This window comes from Botrytis sinoallii, assembly GCF_014898435.1.
Source record: "Botrytis sinoallii strain Bc 23 chromosome Unknown BSIN_005, whole genome shotgun sequence".
NCBI classification, from domain to species: Eukaryota; Fungi; Ascomycota; class Leotiomycetes; order Helotiales; family Sclerotiniaceae; genus Botrytis; species Botrytis sinoallii.
The window spans coordinates 1697627-1712352 of NW_024066032.1; the positions used below are offsets into that span (position 1 = coordinate 1697627).

The following is a 14726-nucleotide window of genomic DNA, read 5'->3' on the forward strand; positions in this document are numbered from 1 at the left end:
GTTAATAAGGTTGTCGAGAAGCCTTTCTTGACGAAACCGAGTTCACTGTATCCAACACTGAAACCCTTTCTCGATGCTATCGGAGGCACGTTGTATAGTCCAGTATCTCAGGAACACGCATATATTTCAAATAGGCTGATATGGTCATCGAGAAGCCCTCTTGATGGTACGAGGGTCCATTGTATCCAACATCGAAAGCCTTGCGTGCACCATGTTCACCTGGAAGGCTACCTCATCATGTGGCAAGAGCAGAAGAACGACTGGTGAAGACGAAAAGTTACAAAAATCTGCCTATGGTCGCACCGGGGTCAGAACGCATTGAGCATCGCAGTGTTGCAGTAGCGCAAGGCTGAGTAATACGTGGGGGCTAGTACCATTTCAGCGGACCCCGAAAGTGACCCCATATCCCATACCAATACCCACTCCCTCTCCCATAAACCCTGTGTATCAAACCAACCACACCATAGCCTCCAATTGATTGATTGATTGTTCACTGCAAAGCCACTTCACTTCATTCATATGGTGCATCATTCACCATATATAAATCATCATCAATTGTGCCATCCAAATATAATATGTGAATAAGTATATCAAGGTTTCGGTATTCAACATTGCTACAGTGCATTACCAGATACTTATATTAACTTGCTTACCTGCACCCCTCCCTCCCCACCACAGTGCTATCACCCACTATACATCATTCGTGATTACAACCTTTACATTCGTCCAAATCTTGCTAAGAGTCTGTCACAATGGCCAAAAAATCGAAGAACTCCATTCCGAACCCACCACGAAGTATTTCTGACGACTCCAACAACGACGATGGAGCTCCCGTTTACACACCACCCGAAACTGAGTCTAATGATAGTCTATCGACCTCAGCTCATCTTCCGGACCCAAACCATCTCCACGATGTAATTATAGGACTTCAAAATGTCAATCTTGCGCAAGATAAAGCTGATCAGCTGGAGCAAGAGGTAGACAAGGATATCTCTACGAATAAAAAGAAGCAGGGTAGAGGTCGAAATCGTTCTTCAAGCAAGAAATCAGTTTCCGCAGATGTCGTGGTCAGCAATGTCACCGGTTCCCTCCAGAACCTTGCAGTTTCCGACAAAGATCTAAACAATTTGGAGTCAGAGAAGATCAACCTGAAAGCTGCAAAGAACAGAAGGAGGAAGGAGAGGAAGAAGAGACGCAAGGCTCGACTAGCTGAGGAGGAAGAGCAAACCCGGGGTGAAATATCCAACTACAAATGGTTCAAAGACGCGGGATGGAACGACATGAAAGATTTCATGATAGGTCATGGATTTAAATGGGGTGATGTTGACGATTATGCTGCGGCAAGTGAGTTGATCAAGAGACTCAAAGAGGATCAAGGTTCCGAGGAACATGCCGAACCAGAGCCACCAAAGAAAGAAGTAATCAAGGATGCTTCTGTCAAGGCAAAGATTGCAAAGACCAAGAAGAAGACTGTAGTCGGCTTGTGGAAAGATTACTTTGGAAATGAAACTGAGCTTGCAAATTGGCAAAGACTTTGCGTCGATGTTGGCTTGGAAGAGATACCTACAAGTATTACTCAGTGTCGCAAGGTAAATAATACATATTCTTCCATGGTCTCGTTATGATGCTAATATCTATATTTCTATAGGCTCTAGGAAAAGTCTGGGTTAACATCTTCGATTTCCTCGACGCCAAAGCTGAAGGTAAACCAGTTAAGAGATACCCGAGCGAACATAAACTTGCTAAATATACACTGGACACTGGCAAAATTTACCCAAAGAGTAAAGCTAAGGAAGGCGGTCCCGTTAGAGTTCTATTGGCGCACATTTTCAGACACTAGGAACAGATTTAATGAGGTTCTTGAGGCGTCATTTTCTGACATGTTACGCAAGGATGATTTTATGAGCAAACGGATGACATATTTGGGAATTTGACTTTATGGTTGGGATATCAGGATTTGGGATAGTATGGATGTTCAGCATGATTATAGCGTATTGGCATGGGATTTGTATCGCGTTCATCAGATTGTGTTTGGGCGGGACAGTAATAGCCTGGAGTGTGGATAGCTGCATATACAACGCATATACAAGCATTTTTGCACATTCTTCTGATGTTCTCGTTTGTTTTTACCTTTTCTACTTTGACATCTCTTTTCTTTTTCTCTTTCTCCCTTGTTCTGAATGCTCTCTATTATTTCCTTCTCTTCGTGAAACTTTCTACCTGCACCCTTCCACTCTTTTCTCATTCTGCATTGCTGCATCATTACATACTCTAACTCCCGGCGTCAACTTGTTTGCACTCCTATCAAGGATACAATCATGCACAAAGATACAACCAAAAATTCCCAACCATCCTATTCATCCCAAATTCTATGCTTTGAATTTCTCACCACCCTAACATAAATATCCAGCAATCAACACCCACCTTAACTCATCAATCCTCATCCCTCCCCACACCAAAACAACCTCTCTCCCCTATTCACGCGTGCGCTCGCATCATACCAGCTCCCCCCGAACCTCCCCGGGAACCCCAAAATGCCACCCCGTCGCCCCAATATCGCCGGGGACTTTGATAAATATTTCGGAAACGTAAGCGATCTACGAAATTGGCAGCAATTGTGCGCGGATGTGAGAATTCCTAGAGCGTGGAATTTGGGGAGTATTAATGCTTGTAGAAAGGTGGGTCTGAGGAGTGTTGATCTCGTGGTTTGGGAAGAGGAGAGATGGGTTGGGATTGGGATGTTGCGGTCTGGAGACTGGAGATTGGAGACTCGTGGTTCTTTTATGATGATTATCACTCCCTATATATCTTACTTCTTCATTTTTCATCCACGCATCCTCGTCATCTATCTTGCCTCTCGCATTTCCCGTTACTAATACACATATCTATCCCTTCTAGGCGCTCTCCAAAGTCCACGTCAATATCTGTCAACTGTTGGACTCCTATCAGACTGGTGTTCCCGTGCGCCTTTCTCAACTAGGGATGAGCTTCTTGCGTATACGATCAAGAAACATAAGTTTTATCCATTGAGTGAGGCGAAGAAAGGGGGGCCGGTTAGGGGATTGCTTTTCAAGAGGGGATAGAGGGGGGATGCAGGTATGGGATGAAGATGAGAGGAGAGGAGAGATTATTGGGAAGAGTTGGGATGAAATGCATGAAATGGATAACAGAGGGCAATTGAAAGATTTGTGGATGGTTGAAGAACTTACTTGTGTGAACTCCAGACCTTGAAAAGGTAGGATAATGACTGACCTCAACGTTGGAAAAAACTGAATCAAGCTCGACTTACATAGTTTTGCGAATTTTTCACTCTTAACTCAAGAGAACGGGGGGTTTTTAATATGTCAAATCCGACACTATAATCATTCATTACATCTATACCACTAACTTCTAATTTCCCACAACCTGATCTTTCCAGCTTCATTACCAACCGCCAAAACATCACTTCCACTACCAAATGCCACGGACGAAATTCTTCCTAATGGTGTATTCGATGTTGGCCAGTTCTTATATACTGTACAACTAGGTAGATGTACCAATCTCAAGGCATCTTTCTTCCACCTACTACTGAAAACCAACAATTGTCCATCGGGACTAATTTGCAAATGACTTGTAGGTGTAGTTAATTGCAAAAGTCGTCTATTTGGCTCAGGTCTCTCGGGTATGTTTATGTCGTTTCCTGAGATGAAATTCTTGCGATCGTAAATATTTACCACACCACTTTGAGATCCAATCACTACCCAACGATCTCCACCGAGTTGTTTAGGTCCATTTGGTCCACCGAGTGTGAGGACAGTAGCACCAATGGAACCATCATCATTCCAACGAGCGACAAAAGATCCAGTTTCCATACTCCATTCTCCTACTTCCCCACCCTTTCCCACAACAGTCAATCCTTCTCCAGTTTTCCACCAAGCGAAATCAGCAACTCCATTTTTGCCTTCAATTCTTGCTGATGCTATCCATTGTGTTGTATTTGCATCAAGAATATTTATGAGACCGCCTCCCTTCTTCGATGAACCAATCAGTCCCATATATCGGCCACAAGGACTGAGCTTGAATCTTTCCATAGTCTTTTGATCATCCTTATGACCATAAATTCGCGTAACCTTGTTGATCTCTCCAGAAGGAAGATCCCAGATGTGGAAAAAACGGCGTCGACCAGCGAAAATGATTTTGTCTCCGGAAGGGTGAAGGAATGCGGATGTAGCAATGGGTGTTTTCCTAACGTGAACGCTAGTCAGTTGTGGATGTGGATGTGGATGAGCTGTAGGCGCATATTGGTGTAGATATAGAGTTGATGCTGGACCTGAAGAAAGTATGACTGGGTATTCTGGATGGAAGGAAAGAGAAGTGACGGCTGATGGTTGAGTTTTGGGTATATCCCTCGTTCTTTGAATATCGAGAACTTCTGGTCTGAGTTTCGGTCTTTTTGAGGTTGCGGGTGCTTCTTTTGTGAGAGCTCCGGCATCTTGAAGAAGTCTTGCGAGAGGTAATGTAGAAAGGTCGGAATCATCAACGTCCATATCATTCGAAGACAATGAAGAGTCGGAGGCTGCAGATGACCTGCGACGTCGTTTTGTCGGTCTAGAAGATTGCGCCCACTCTGGAACAGGATTGAGACGCTCAAATTGCATTCGTAGTCGCCGTGTGTACTCTCTTCCACTAACTACATCTTCTCCTTCATTGACTCTAAGTTTTCGTAATCGAGAATTTCCAGCCAGAGATACATTCAATCGATCATCGTCACTATCTTCCCAAGCTAGCGCATCTCCTCCTTCTTCGTCTTCAGGTTGTGGACGTGGTATTAATGCATCTTGAGGCACTGTTGATGGTCCGGAGTCTAGAAAAAATAGCTATAGAAAAAGTTAGTGATTAACATCTATATTTGGGCGGCGGAGTTATACATCTGCATCGTCAACTCCCTCAATTTCAATGTCCTCTTGTTCTTCATCTTGACCTTTTTCTTCTTCTTCATCTGCCGATTCGAAATCCATATCTTGACCCAATTGAGCCGTGAATCCTGCACCATCTCCCAAAACAAGTCTGTCTAACTCTTCTTCATCGGAATCCTTATCCATCATGTCAACACTCTCATTGTCACTGGCACTCTCCTCATTTTCTTGAAGAATTGTTCGCGCATCTTTTTTTGGTTTTGCGCTACCATTGGCAGACTTTTTTGATCGTAAGGGAGGCATTGTGGGTGATTGTATAGTTTTATTTCACGTATATTCCGTTTTCTCATCAACTTTTTTTTGTCTGATAGAGAATAAATTTGCAGGGATATTGTACAGGGATTAAAAACAGTATGGGAAACGTGACTACTTCTAGTATTTCATTGGGTGTGCATCTAAGAACGCGCCTTTGGTCACACGTTGCGTGCAAGGTGTGTTTTTGGTAAGAAAAGCGGACATTTTATCACGATTGCACTCTCCATATGAATAACTACAAGTACACCACTTGAAATACATGCTCTTTTCAATATTGATATCAAATCGAACAATCAAGATTTTCAACTGAAATGTCGTAAAAAATCCTTGGAGCTTTTCGACGATCATTTGTTTGGGAGAACATTAGTTCTCTTTTTCACCAGTTATGTATATGAACCATCCGCTATATTCGCACTTTGTAGATGTTATGCTTCATTTCCTATAAATCTGAATCCCCTATTTAAGCCTTCTTGCTCGATATTTGTTTTATTCTCTTCTGTTTTTGTAACAACAAAATAGTCTTTAATCTATCACCATGAGCACCACACGAGACATAGCGAGTGCCTGTATCGTTGGTAGTTTGTGCAGGATTATATATATTTTCATAAGATATCAATGAACACAGAGACGGCGAATGTGAGAACGGAAATATAGTGGTATTTCTGCTCGACGTCAACCAGGGACGATCACCTGTTCTAATTTCAGTCCCATGAGGGCATTCTAGATGATAATGGACATACAGATGAAAAGATTGGTCTAGGATGGCGTAGTAGAAGTCTATGGAAGTAAGTTGGGCTTGAAAACAATGCGGTACTGGAGCACAACCCCTTGGCAAGGGGAGACTATAAGATTGAGAGCTCTTCAATCCTGGATGAAGTGCGCATTATCTAATATCGTGACGAGCTTCTGTAGCCAATTTCAGAAGCTATCTTTGGTCTGGAAGGAAAGCTAGCCATGTAAGTGGTTTTCAGGCTTGATCCAGTGGTCTTTTTCTAAATGAACTTCTAATATTGATCGATTGAATGACCGATTTAAGAATATGAAAAGAGCTACTTCAGCAATTCCCAATTTCCTCGTGATTGATTCATTTTTGTCCTTGAACATTCTCCCAGCTATTTTCTTCAACACTAGCACAAGCCTTGCGATATTCAAATGACAAACAAATAGATTAATCAAGCTCTCCTGAATAACAACACGATAAGTTCGCTTCAATTTAGCACTATTCGACGAAGTCTTTGTTCGCCCTCCGGATCCGTCATTCAGAATCATCTTAACCATAACATGAAAGGAGAAAGTTCTTGTCGCTTGTTCACCCACAGCCGTCCTTTATCCCCTTTGAACGTCGAAATATTTTAATCCATTGTACAGCAAGCTCCAAAACCCATCTCGAGTTCCCATCTCTAATTTTTTCCTGTTGGAACCTTGACATCCAGGAAACTTCACAGAGATTTTCATTGTGATCTCATGAAACTCTAACCATATCCATATTCAAAGCCAATATACACTTACATACTTCGATCCTCTAGCAGCCATGGCCGGCATTTTGACTAGCGAAGAAAGGGCCGAACGAGCCGCAGCTCGACAATATCTCGAGCGACCATGGCGCAACCTCGACTTCTGCGTCTACCGCTTCGTTCCCCCAACCGATAAACGTGGACTTCCCTACCCAGAAATAACAATAAATGGTCAAGCCCGAGGACTCGCTGCCGATAAAGTCTGGGTCGGAGATTTCGCTCCTCGTTGGGGAGAATTTCTTCTCGATCTAGGCGAACCAGTTTATGATATACAAAATCATCAACCCTTAGTAACACGACTCGAAGGATTCGGACTCGATCAAGGACGTGTCAAATATAGAAATCTACAACAATTACCCTTTCCCTGGGGAATCGATGGCTCGCTGCCCGTACAAATATGGGCCAATGAACAATTTCGGGATAATCATCGCTTACCATTCAATCCCAGAGGAATGAGTCGTCTAGACCTCCAATGGGAAGCCCGACGACGCGGTCTTCCCACCAAAGGAAAACGCTCCGAAATAATCCAACGAATCAACCGTCTCGAATTAAAAAAAGGAATCCAAGCCCCTGACTTCTACCAACGCGAAGCGCAGCTGCGTCTCGATTCCGTCCAACTCCCTCTCTTCCGCGTTCTCGAGCCCCAGGAACCAGTAAAATCGACACCCCAAACTCCCTTAAAACAACCTCCTTTCGACACGGGCGAAATCGTCCTCGTCTACGGTCACTTCACCGGCGACGAGACCGTGTGTCTCGTGCGCGACTATGAAGGAAATCGCGGACGCATCAGTATTGATTTTCTCGAAGAAATCCAAATGCCGTTCGGACTCAAGTTGAACCGACGCGAATTAGTCGAGGTGCTTGAGAGATTGGGCTGGGCGGATGAAGTGGAGAAGACGCCTGAGCCGGAGGAGGGCACCGACGAGTGGAAGGCATTGGCGGCGAAGAGACGTGCGGAAATGGAAAAGGCGGGGGCGACGCAAATGTGGCAGGATTATGATACGAGGTGGAAGGAGGGGATGAAGAGAAAGAAGAGGGCTGAGGATGCGAAGAAGGCGGAGAGAGAAGCGAAGAAGGCAAATTGGCAGCTGCGGCGAAAGCGGCGGGGGCTAAGTGACGGATTTGACTTTATGGGGATTGGGGATTGGGTTTTAGGTTGGATAGCAGTTGGTTTTGTGTGGTAGAATGGACTAGCTTGTTTATCTCCTGTTTATTGTATGTATTCAAAATGTATGATGATATATCACATTTGCATTTGAAAATAGGCCAAGAATACGAATCGCTATTTATTTTGGTATCAATGTTATATTTAGTTCTTTTTATCCCATACCACTCACTCCCAGCAAACATCTCGCTTCCATCGGGACGTCCAAAATTCCCCTTCCTCTCGATACTTTTTCATGATGCACGGAGTTTTCAACGCCTAAACTCCTCATATGCGAGGGCAATTACATATCCTTTTCGACACAATCACAGGGCATCTCCTTGCCTTATCACTCCCTAACCATACCCCTAGCCCTTGTCCTCTCATCCACCGTCAAAACCCAAACCATCTCTACTTCCTCTTCACCCAAACCATCACCTTCAACATTAACCGCCTCCCATTCTTCCTCATCCATATTGACAACCATAGCAACCTGCAATACCCTTGCAAAAACATCTCTCAAGCCATACTTTCCTCCTCTCGCAATTACTCCTACAATCCCCCCATAATCTCTTTCCATCCTAGTTGCTCCCAATGCATTCATTTTCCCGCTATAATTCCAAACTCTTCTTTCTAGAACTCTTGCTAGATATTGAACGGTTTGCTCTAGGAGGGTATTGAATGGTGTCGTGGACATGATTCTCTGAATAGGTTTCATGAGAGCATCCCAATGATGTTCGAAACGACGAGATACCATGTCCTGTAGTATTTCTTGAGGATCATCATCAGTATCATTTTGGCGGGCTATTTCAGCGAGATCTTCTGATGTAAGGGAATAATCTACGTCGCGGAAAGTTTCGCTTAAAACAGGACGAAGTCGTGGTTTAATGACATTATTGAACATTACTTGAAGACCTTCGCTGATTAACTCGTTGGTCTTTGACGAAAATGTCGCATTAAGACTGGTGAGAGAATTGGAAACGAAAGTGGCGTCATGACCATAGGGGAACATGTCTTTTAAAGCTGGAGCAGGTGGTGCACCTTTAGCTTGAGATGCGCTGTTTGTTTCGGAAGATTGGAGATGACTCGACACAATTCTGGAAATATAGTCATTTGATACAACAAGACTGTTGATCAGGACGATAAAAGCGATAATTCTATCTTCCGGTGGAAATCCACCTTGGACGAGTGGTTTTGGGTAAGATTCGTCTCGCATTTTGCGTTGAACCATTCCTACAAAATCGGTTCCCAAAACTCTGCTTATTGCTGGAATAACGGATTCGATTACACCACGTTGTGATGTTGAGATGGATCGTTTAAGTACTGCATTGACGATATACATAACATCATCAACAGCAGAGATTATGTATGGAGCAGTTCCATCTATAGAATTTGATAGATTGAGAGATAATCCTGTAGGAGATTCATCCAATTGAAATGCTTTTTCAACAGATCGTCGAAAGAAAAATGTAGTCATAACATTGAATGGATCCTTCAGACGATTTGAAATTTTTCGACTAAGAGCTGATTTGTCTATTAACTCTGGCATGACTAGAGGATCATCTGAGCTAGCTTCTGGATCCTGTGATGTATTAGAAATGGCTTGCAGAAGGGCTGGTATTGATGTTGGACTTACCCTGCACTTGCCGCTCAAGAATCGAGTATATAATGACCAACGACCTAACATCACAGCCATCTCATTCAAAAGACCATCTACTTCTTTCATATCCACACCCTCATCTTCACTTGCTCTCCCATTAGCAGCCGCTCCAACTGCAGGTGATCCCGTCCTCGAAATTCCAGTCGGTCTTTGATTCGGTAGAAAGCTTTGCACCAAGAAAGAAAACGGATAACTTCTCACATCTGTCAATCTCCTATCGACATTTTTCTCGTCTCCCCATGTGTCCAAAACAATCCCGCCTTGCACGTCTGCCTCAGCCTGTAATCTCTCTATCACTCTAACCATCTTCCCGGCCCCATAGTGTCTTTCCACCAACCCTCCATGTCCCTCCACGATCTGCGCAATGTGTTCAAACAACCTCGTCAACGCCTGCGCGTAGAAGAATCCCTCTTTACCTCTCTCCCCTTTCGTCCCCTCCTTTAAATTCTTCCTCGCCGTTCCTGCTACTCCTTGACAGACATATCTTCCATAAACATCCAGCCCAACCTCCTCCCTCCCAATCAATGGGAACAATTTAAAGAACCTCGTAACTCTCACTCCATCCCCTTCCTCAGCGGCCTTCTCAAACTCTCTCAAAAACAATCCGCACAAGCTTTTCTTTGCTTCCTCAATCGTCACACCTGGCGCATCCGGTACTTCAACACTTGGAACCGTCCTTGCCGCAAAATTTCCCTCAACAATATGTGCCGGGATTTTCGACGCTCTTGCAATATATCCCGCTGCAGCTTCCCAGTCTTGCGGAGCCCCCATGCTACCCACCACACCATTTACACATGCTTTCAATTCCGCGACTTGTTCTACAACGGCCAATGTTTCCTCGACTCGTTTCTTCTCCAAATCCAATTCCTTTACCTTCGAGCTCAATTTCTCGGCCGTGCCAGCGGCATTATCTAGCATTCCATTTGAAATGGCTCTGGTATTTATAACATTTGTGCCAAGATGCGCGCGTAAAAGATCGAGTCGGCCGAGGTCGCGGGAGAGCGAGGTTTGAGAAGAGATGAGGGATTGGAGACTAGTAGTGATCGCTGCATCGCGGGTATGGAGGTTTGAGAGGATGTTTTGGATAGAGGCTAGGGAGGAGGCATTGCGAATGGATGATTGAGCTGATTCTGGAGACGGTGTTGTGGGTAGAGGTGTGAGACTGCCATTTGGGAGGCCGGGTGGAGGCATTGGGTGGGTTGAGGCATGGGTAGCTCTTCTTTGGGGAAGCTGGGTTGAGGTCGGGTGCATCTTTAGGTGTCATCTTTTTGGGTGTGGGGTAAGCGAGAAATAATATATTGACGATTTGACGATTTGATCAATAATTTGTCCCCTCCCTTTGATCATTTCTAAATTTAATTCTTATGTGTGATTGATCAAATCATTGTGAATTCTCCTTACTTTTATTTACTACAATGTATACGCTTGGGAATCTATGCAATACTAAATCTATGTATACAATAGGCATTAAAAGCCATATTTCATTTATACGACTTGACTATACCCACTACCAAGCCTTCTCCTACTCCTTGATTTCCACCATTTTCTTGCTTCATCCGCCCAGAATACAGAACTTGTTAAGATAACCAAGCCAACCAAATCTGTAAGTGCCAGAGCTTCTGTTTGAAATACTTCCTGAAGCCAGGGGAAGTATATGACTAGTATTTGTCCACCAAGACTCAACGAAACTGCCCAATTGAATAGCTTGTTTGAAAACAGCCCGACCTCACCTCTGAGGACAGACTTTGATTCTGAACGACAGTTCAACGCATTAAACATATCGAAAAGAACGAAGCAGGTAAAGGTCATGGTTGTATCTCTCTTACTGACTTTGCCATCTGAAAGCATTTCGTGAGTATAAACTGCCATGGTACCTAACATGATAATGGTAGCGGACGTAAGGACTCGAGTGATCAATGCTCTTGTAAGCACAGGAGCATTTCTCTTTCGGGGTGGTCGGTTCATAACATCTGGATCCACTGGCTCCACGCCTAATGATTGAGCTGGGGGTCCATCCATGATAATATCTAGAGAAATTGTTAGTACAAATATGTGATACAACCCAAAATTAACTTACTAATCCAAAGGATCTGCATCGCATTTAAGGGATTCTTGAATCCCAAACACGTGCAGACTAGAACCAAGCTGAGTGCCGCAGCACTTGTGCTAAGTTGAAATGTAAGGAAATTTTGGATATTACTGAAAATCCCTTTGCCCTCTTCGATTGCTTTGAGAATAGTTGAAAAATCGTCATCAGTCAAGATCATATCTGCAGCTTCTTTGGCAACATCTGTTCCTTGCAAACCCATAGATATGCCAATGTCAGCCTTCTTGAGGGCAGGTGCATCATTGACACCATCACCCGTCATTGCGACAATATCACCACGAGCTTGTAGTGCTCTGATAATTTTCATCTTATGATCTGGACTGGTTCTGGCGAAAACGGAAGTATTGGCTATGGCGGCTCGTAACTCTTCATCGGTCATCTCATCTATCTCATCACCTCGTAAGACTGGTCTAACTTCTACAGAGTTTACTGAATGCGCACGTGGTGCTGCAATAGGCATACCGAGCTTCTTCGCAATAGCGAGGGCAGTTGTTTCAGCATCTCCAGTGATCATAATCACTTTAACACCGCCCCGCATGAGTCGCCGAATCGATTTCGAAACACCTGTTCGTGGAGGATCACTCATACCAACCAATCCAGCAAATGTGAGACCATTGTAGACGTCTTCGCTGTGAGACACATGGTGGTCTAATTTCGAGACTGGTGTTGCACTTCGGCTTGTTGGAGCCAATGATTTGGCTTGCCTGGCAACTGGGCCACTAGCAAAACCAAGAACTCTAAGTCCTTCAGAAGCAAGCTTTTCGGCAGCTTGTAAAGCTTGTTGTCTCTTTGCAGCATCCAACTGAACTTCACGACCGTCTTTTGTAAGGTATGTATCACACCTTTCCAAAACTCGCTCGATAGCTCCTTTAATATAAGCATGTTCTTTTGGACTCGATGTACCTTCCGGGCCCAGATCTCCAATGGTAACACCCATCCATTTTCTTTCAGAACTGAATGGGGTTTCCCCAATACGATGACCTAAGCCTTCACGGACGTCGTGCTCTCTGAATCGATCGAGCATATCAAGCATCGCAACATCAGTCGGTTGACCGACCCACCTGCTTTTCAAAACTTGACCTGAAGCACGACCCTGAGTAGAGGATAAAATAGCGACTGACGATGCTGATGGAGCATGAAGATGAGTAAGACGTGCGTTATTAGCTATATTTCCGATGCGAAGAATACGAAGAGTCACAGTATCAGCTTTAGACTCTACTGTCTCATCATCCGAATCAACATCCAATGGAGCTTCGGCATCAGAATACCACATTTTAACAGTAGTCATATGATTCATGGTAAGAGTACCTGGAGAATAATCAGTATTCCGAACAAGCTTTGTGATTTATTAAGCATACCTGTTTTATCACTGCACACAACATTGACCGATCCTAGAGTTTCCACACTTGGCATTTTTCGCACTATAGCATTGTGTCGTGCCATTCGATGTACGCCAAGAGCCAGGGTGACTGTAACAATAATTGGTAAACCTTCAGGGATAGCTGCAACAGCTAAGGATATCGAAATTGTGAATATATCCAACCATGCTTTTCCTTGTAACCATCCAACTAAAGAGATTACCGCAATAATGACGAAAGAAGCTTGACTTAAGTGGTTTCCTAAATCGTCCATTGAAAGCTGTAGGGGAGTTCTAGGACTCTCCGTTTCCGATACACTTGCAGCAATTGTTCCAAAATGAGTATTTCCACCTGTTGCATAGACAATTCCTTGACCATGCCCAGATCTTACAAGTGTTCCCATGAAAGCAATATTAGTCGTGCTGTTTAATCTGATATCTGCACCTACAGCTCCATTGGCAGGAGAGGCATAATCGGAGGATGTAGGTGGTTCTAGTGAGCTAGATCCGGGTCTAAAATCGATATGTCTAGCTTCCGCAGTGATTCGGACAGGCTCATTTTCTCCAGTTAAGTTGGATTCATCAATTGTCAAATCTGAAGCTTTTGTGACACGAATATCGGCAGGTATACGATCTCCAGTAGTAAATAAAACGAGATCTCCAGGAACCAATTTCGATGCCATCATTTTTTGTGATACAGATTCTGCCATACTAGAATCCGCGTCAGATCCAGAGTCTGCCATCAATGCTTCCGTCTCTGGGACATCTCGGGCGCTAGGGGGCCATGCAGGTGTTCTAGGGGTTGTAGTTCTCATTTCTCCTCGTATTATGTGCGCATGATTGGGGACCAGGTGGTTTAATGCCTCAATCGATTTTTCAGAACGATACTCTTGTACGAATCCTACTGTGACCACAATTGTAACTGCAACGGCAATACTGATCGCATCATCTTTGTTTCCAGCTATTACTGACATAACAGCTGAACCCAATAACAACAGAATCAAAGTTTCCTTGAATTGCTTCACAAATCGAAGCCATAATGGTTCGGGAGGTTCGTGGGGAAGTTCATTCGGTCCTTGATCGTGTAATCTAGCAAGAGCTTCTGCGGGTGTCAAACCTGACGTGAGTGAGGTCTGTAATCGTTCTGCGGTTTCTGCGGGTGTAAGACCGGAAAATTCATCTGCTATTGACTGTTGCGCATTAGTCGTATTAGTCGGGATCCTTTCTGGTTCAGCTGAAATTGGGCGTTCACTAACTTTGGCCATCGCTGAGGACGATCGAGTATGTCTGCTCTTTGAATTGGCTCTATCCCTTGACCTTGGTCTCGAAGATGGCTCTGAAATTGGCTCTCTACCATTCGCGGATGGAAGGTTGACCATGGGCAATAAAGATCCCGAAGGACTACCAGATCTTGCAGGGCGCGGCCACGACATAGCTTCAATTCCAACTATTCAGAAAGCCCTTTTACCGTCTGCGAGAGTAACGAGCAGCAGTATTTGCTGTCGTTATGCTTAATGCCTATCACTGAGGCATGCGAATTTGGCCGAAACGAAAGAGGAAATGTGGTAAGTTAAGAATTTGAGTAAAGGCCACCCATTAAACAAAACAAGAGAGCTCCTCCCAACTCCAACATGCAAGAAATTGATCTCTGAAAGTAGTGTAATTGTATTTCTCAAAGAATTGGTTGATAGTCTTTTAGATTTTGATCCATAGTAATTATCGAATTACGTGTCG

General features: G+C 44.0%; 6 protein-coding genes across 6 annotated transcripts; 3 read left to right on the forward strand and 3 right to left on the reverse strand.

Annotated features, from left to right (window-relative positions):
• The first annotated feature begins 454 nt into the window (after window positions 1–454).
• EAF02_003636 (uncharacterized protein) lies at window positions 455–2199 on the forward strand. Its single transcript, XM_038899684.1, has 2 exons — window positions 455–1589; window positions 1649–2199. Exons 1-2 carry the CDS (start codon window positions 753–755, stop codon window positions 1838–1840), a joined length of 1029 nt encoding a protein of 342 aa, XP_038760611.1. The 5' UTR covers window positions 455–752; the 3' UTR covers window positions 1841–2199.
• Window positions 2200–2534: 335 nt separating this feature from the next.
• On the forward strand, window positions 2535–3083 carry EAF02_003637 (uncharacterized protein; the record flags this gene model as incomplete). The annotated part of the gene is made up of 2 exons (XM_038899685.1): window positions 2535–2775; window positions 2899–3083. The coding sequence occupies 2 exons, from the start codon at window positions 2535–2537 to the stop codon at window positions 3081–3083; spliced, it is 426 nt and encodes a 141-aa protein (XP_038760612.1).
• A 300-nt stretch (window positions 3084–3383) lies between these two features.
• Window positions 3384–5198, reverse strand: EAF02_003638 (uncharacterized protein; the record flags this gene model as incomplete). The annotated part of the gene is made up of 2 exons (XM_038899686.1): window positions 3384–4856; window positions 4908–5198. 2 exons carry the CDS (start codon window positions 5196–5198, stop codon window positions 3384–3386), a joined length of 1764 nt encoding a protein of 587 aa, XP_038760613.1.
• Window positions 5199–6741: 1543 nt separating this feature from the next.
• On the forward strand, window positions 6742–7908 carry EAF02_003639 (uncharacterized protein; the record flags this gene model as incomplete). Its single annotated transcript, XM_038899687.1, has 1 exon — window positions 6742–7908. One exon carries the CDS (start codon window positions 6742–6744, stop codon window positions 7906–7908), a length of 1167 nt encoding a protein of 388 aa, XP_038760614.1.
• A 309-nt stretch (window positions 7909–8217) lies between these two features.
• Window positions 8218–10719, reverse strand: EAF02_003640 (uncharacterized protein; the record flags this gene model as incomplete). The annotated part of the gene is made up of 2 exons (XM_038899688.1): window positions 8218–9450; window positions 9505–10719. 2 exons carry the CDS (start codon window positions 10717–10719, stop codon window positions 8218–8220), a joined length of 2448 nt encoding a protein of 815 aa, XP_038760615.1.
• A 294-nt stretch (window positions 10720–11013) lies between these two features.
• EAF02_003641 (uncharacterized protein) lies at window positions 11014–14425 on the reverse strand (the record flags this gene model as incomplete). The annotated part of the gene is made up of 4 exons (XM_038899689.1): window positions 11014–11555; window positions 11606–12943; window positions 12994–14182; window positions 14249–14425. The coding sequence occupies 4 exons, from the start codon at window positions 14423–14425 to the stop codon at window positions 11014–11016; spliced, it is 3246 nt and encodes a 1081-aa protein (XP_038760616.1).
• Window positions 14426–14726: the final 301 nt, after the last annotated feature.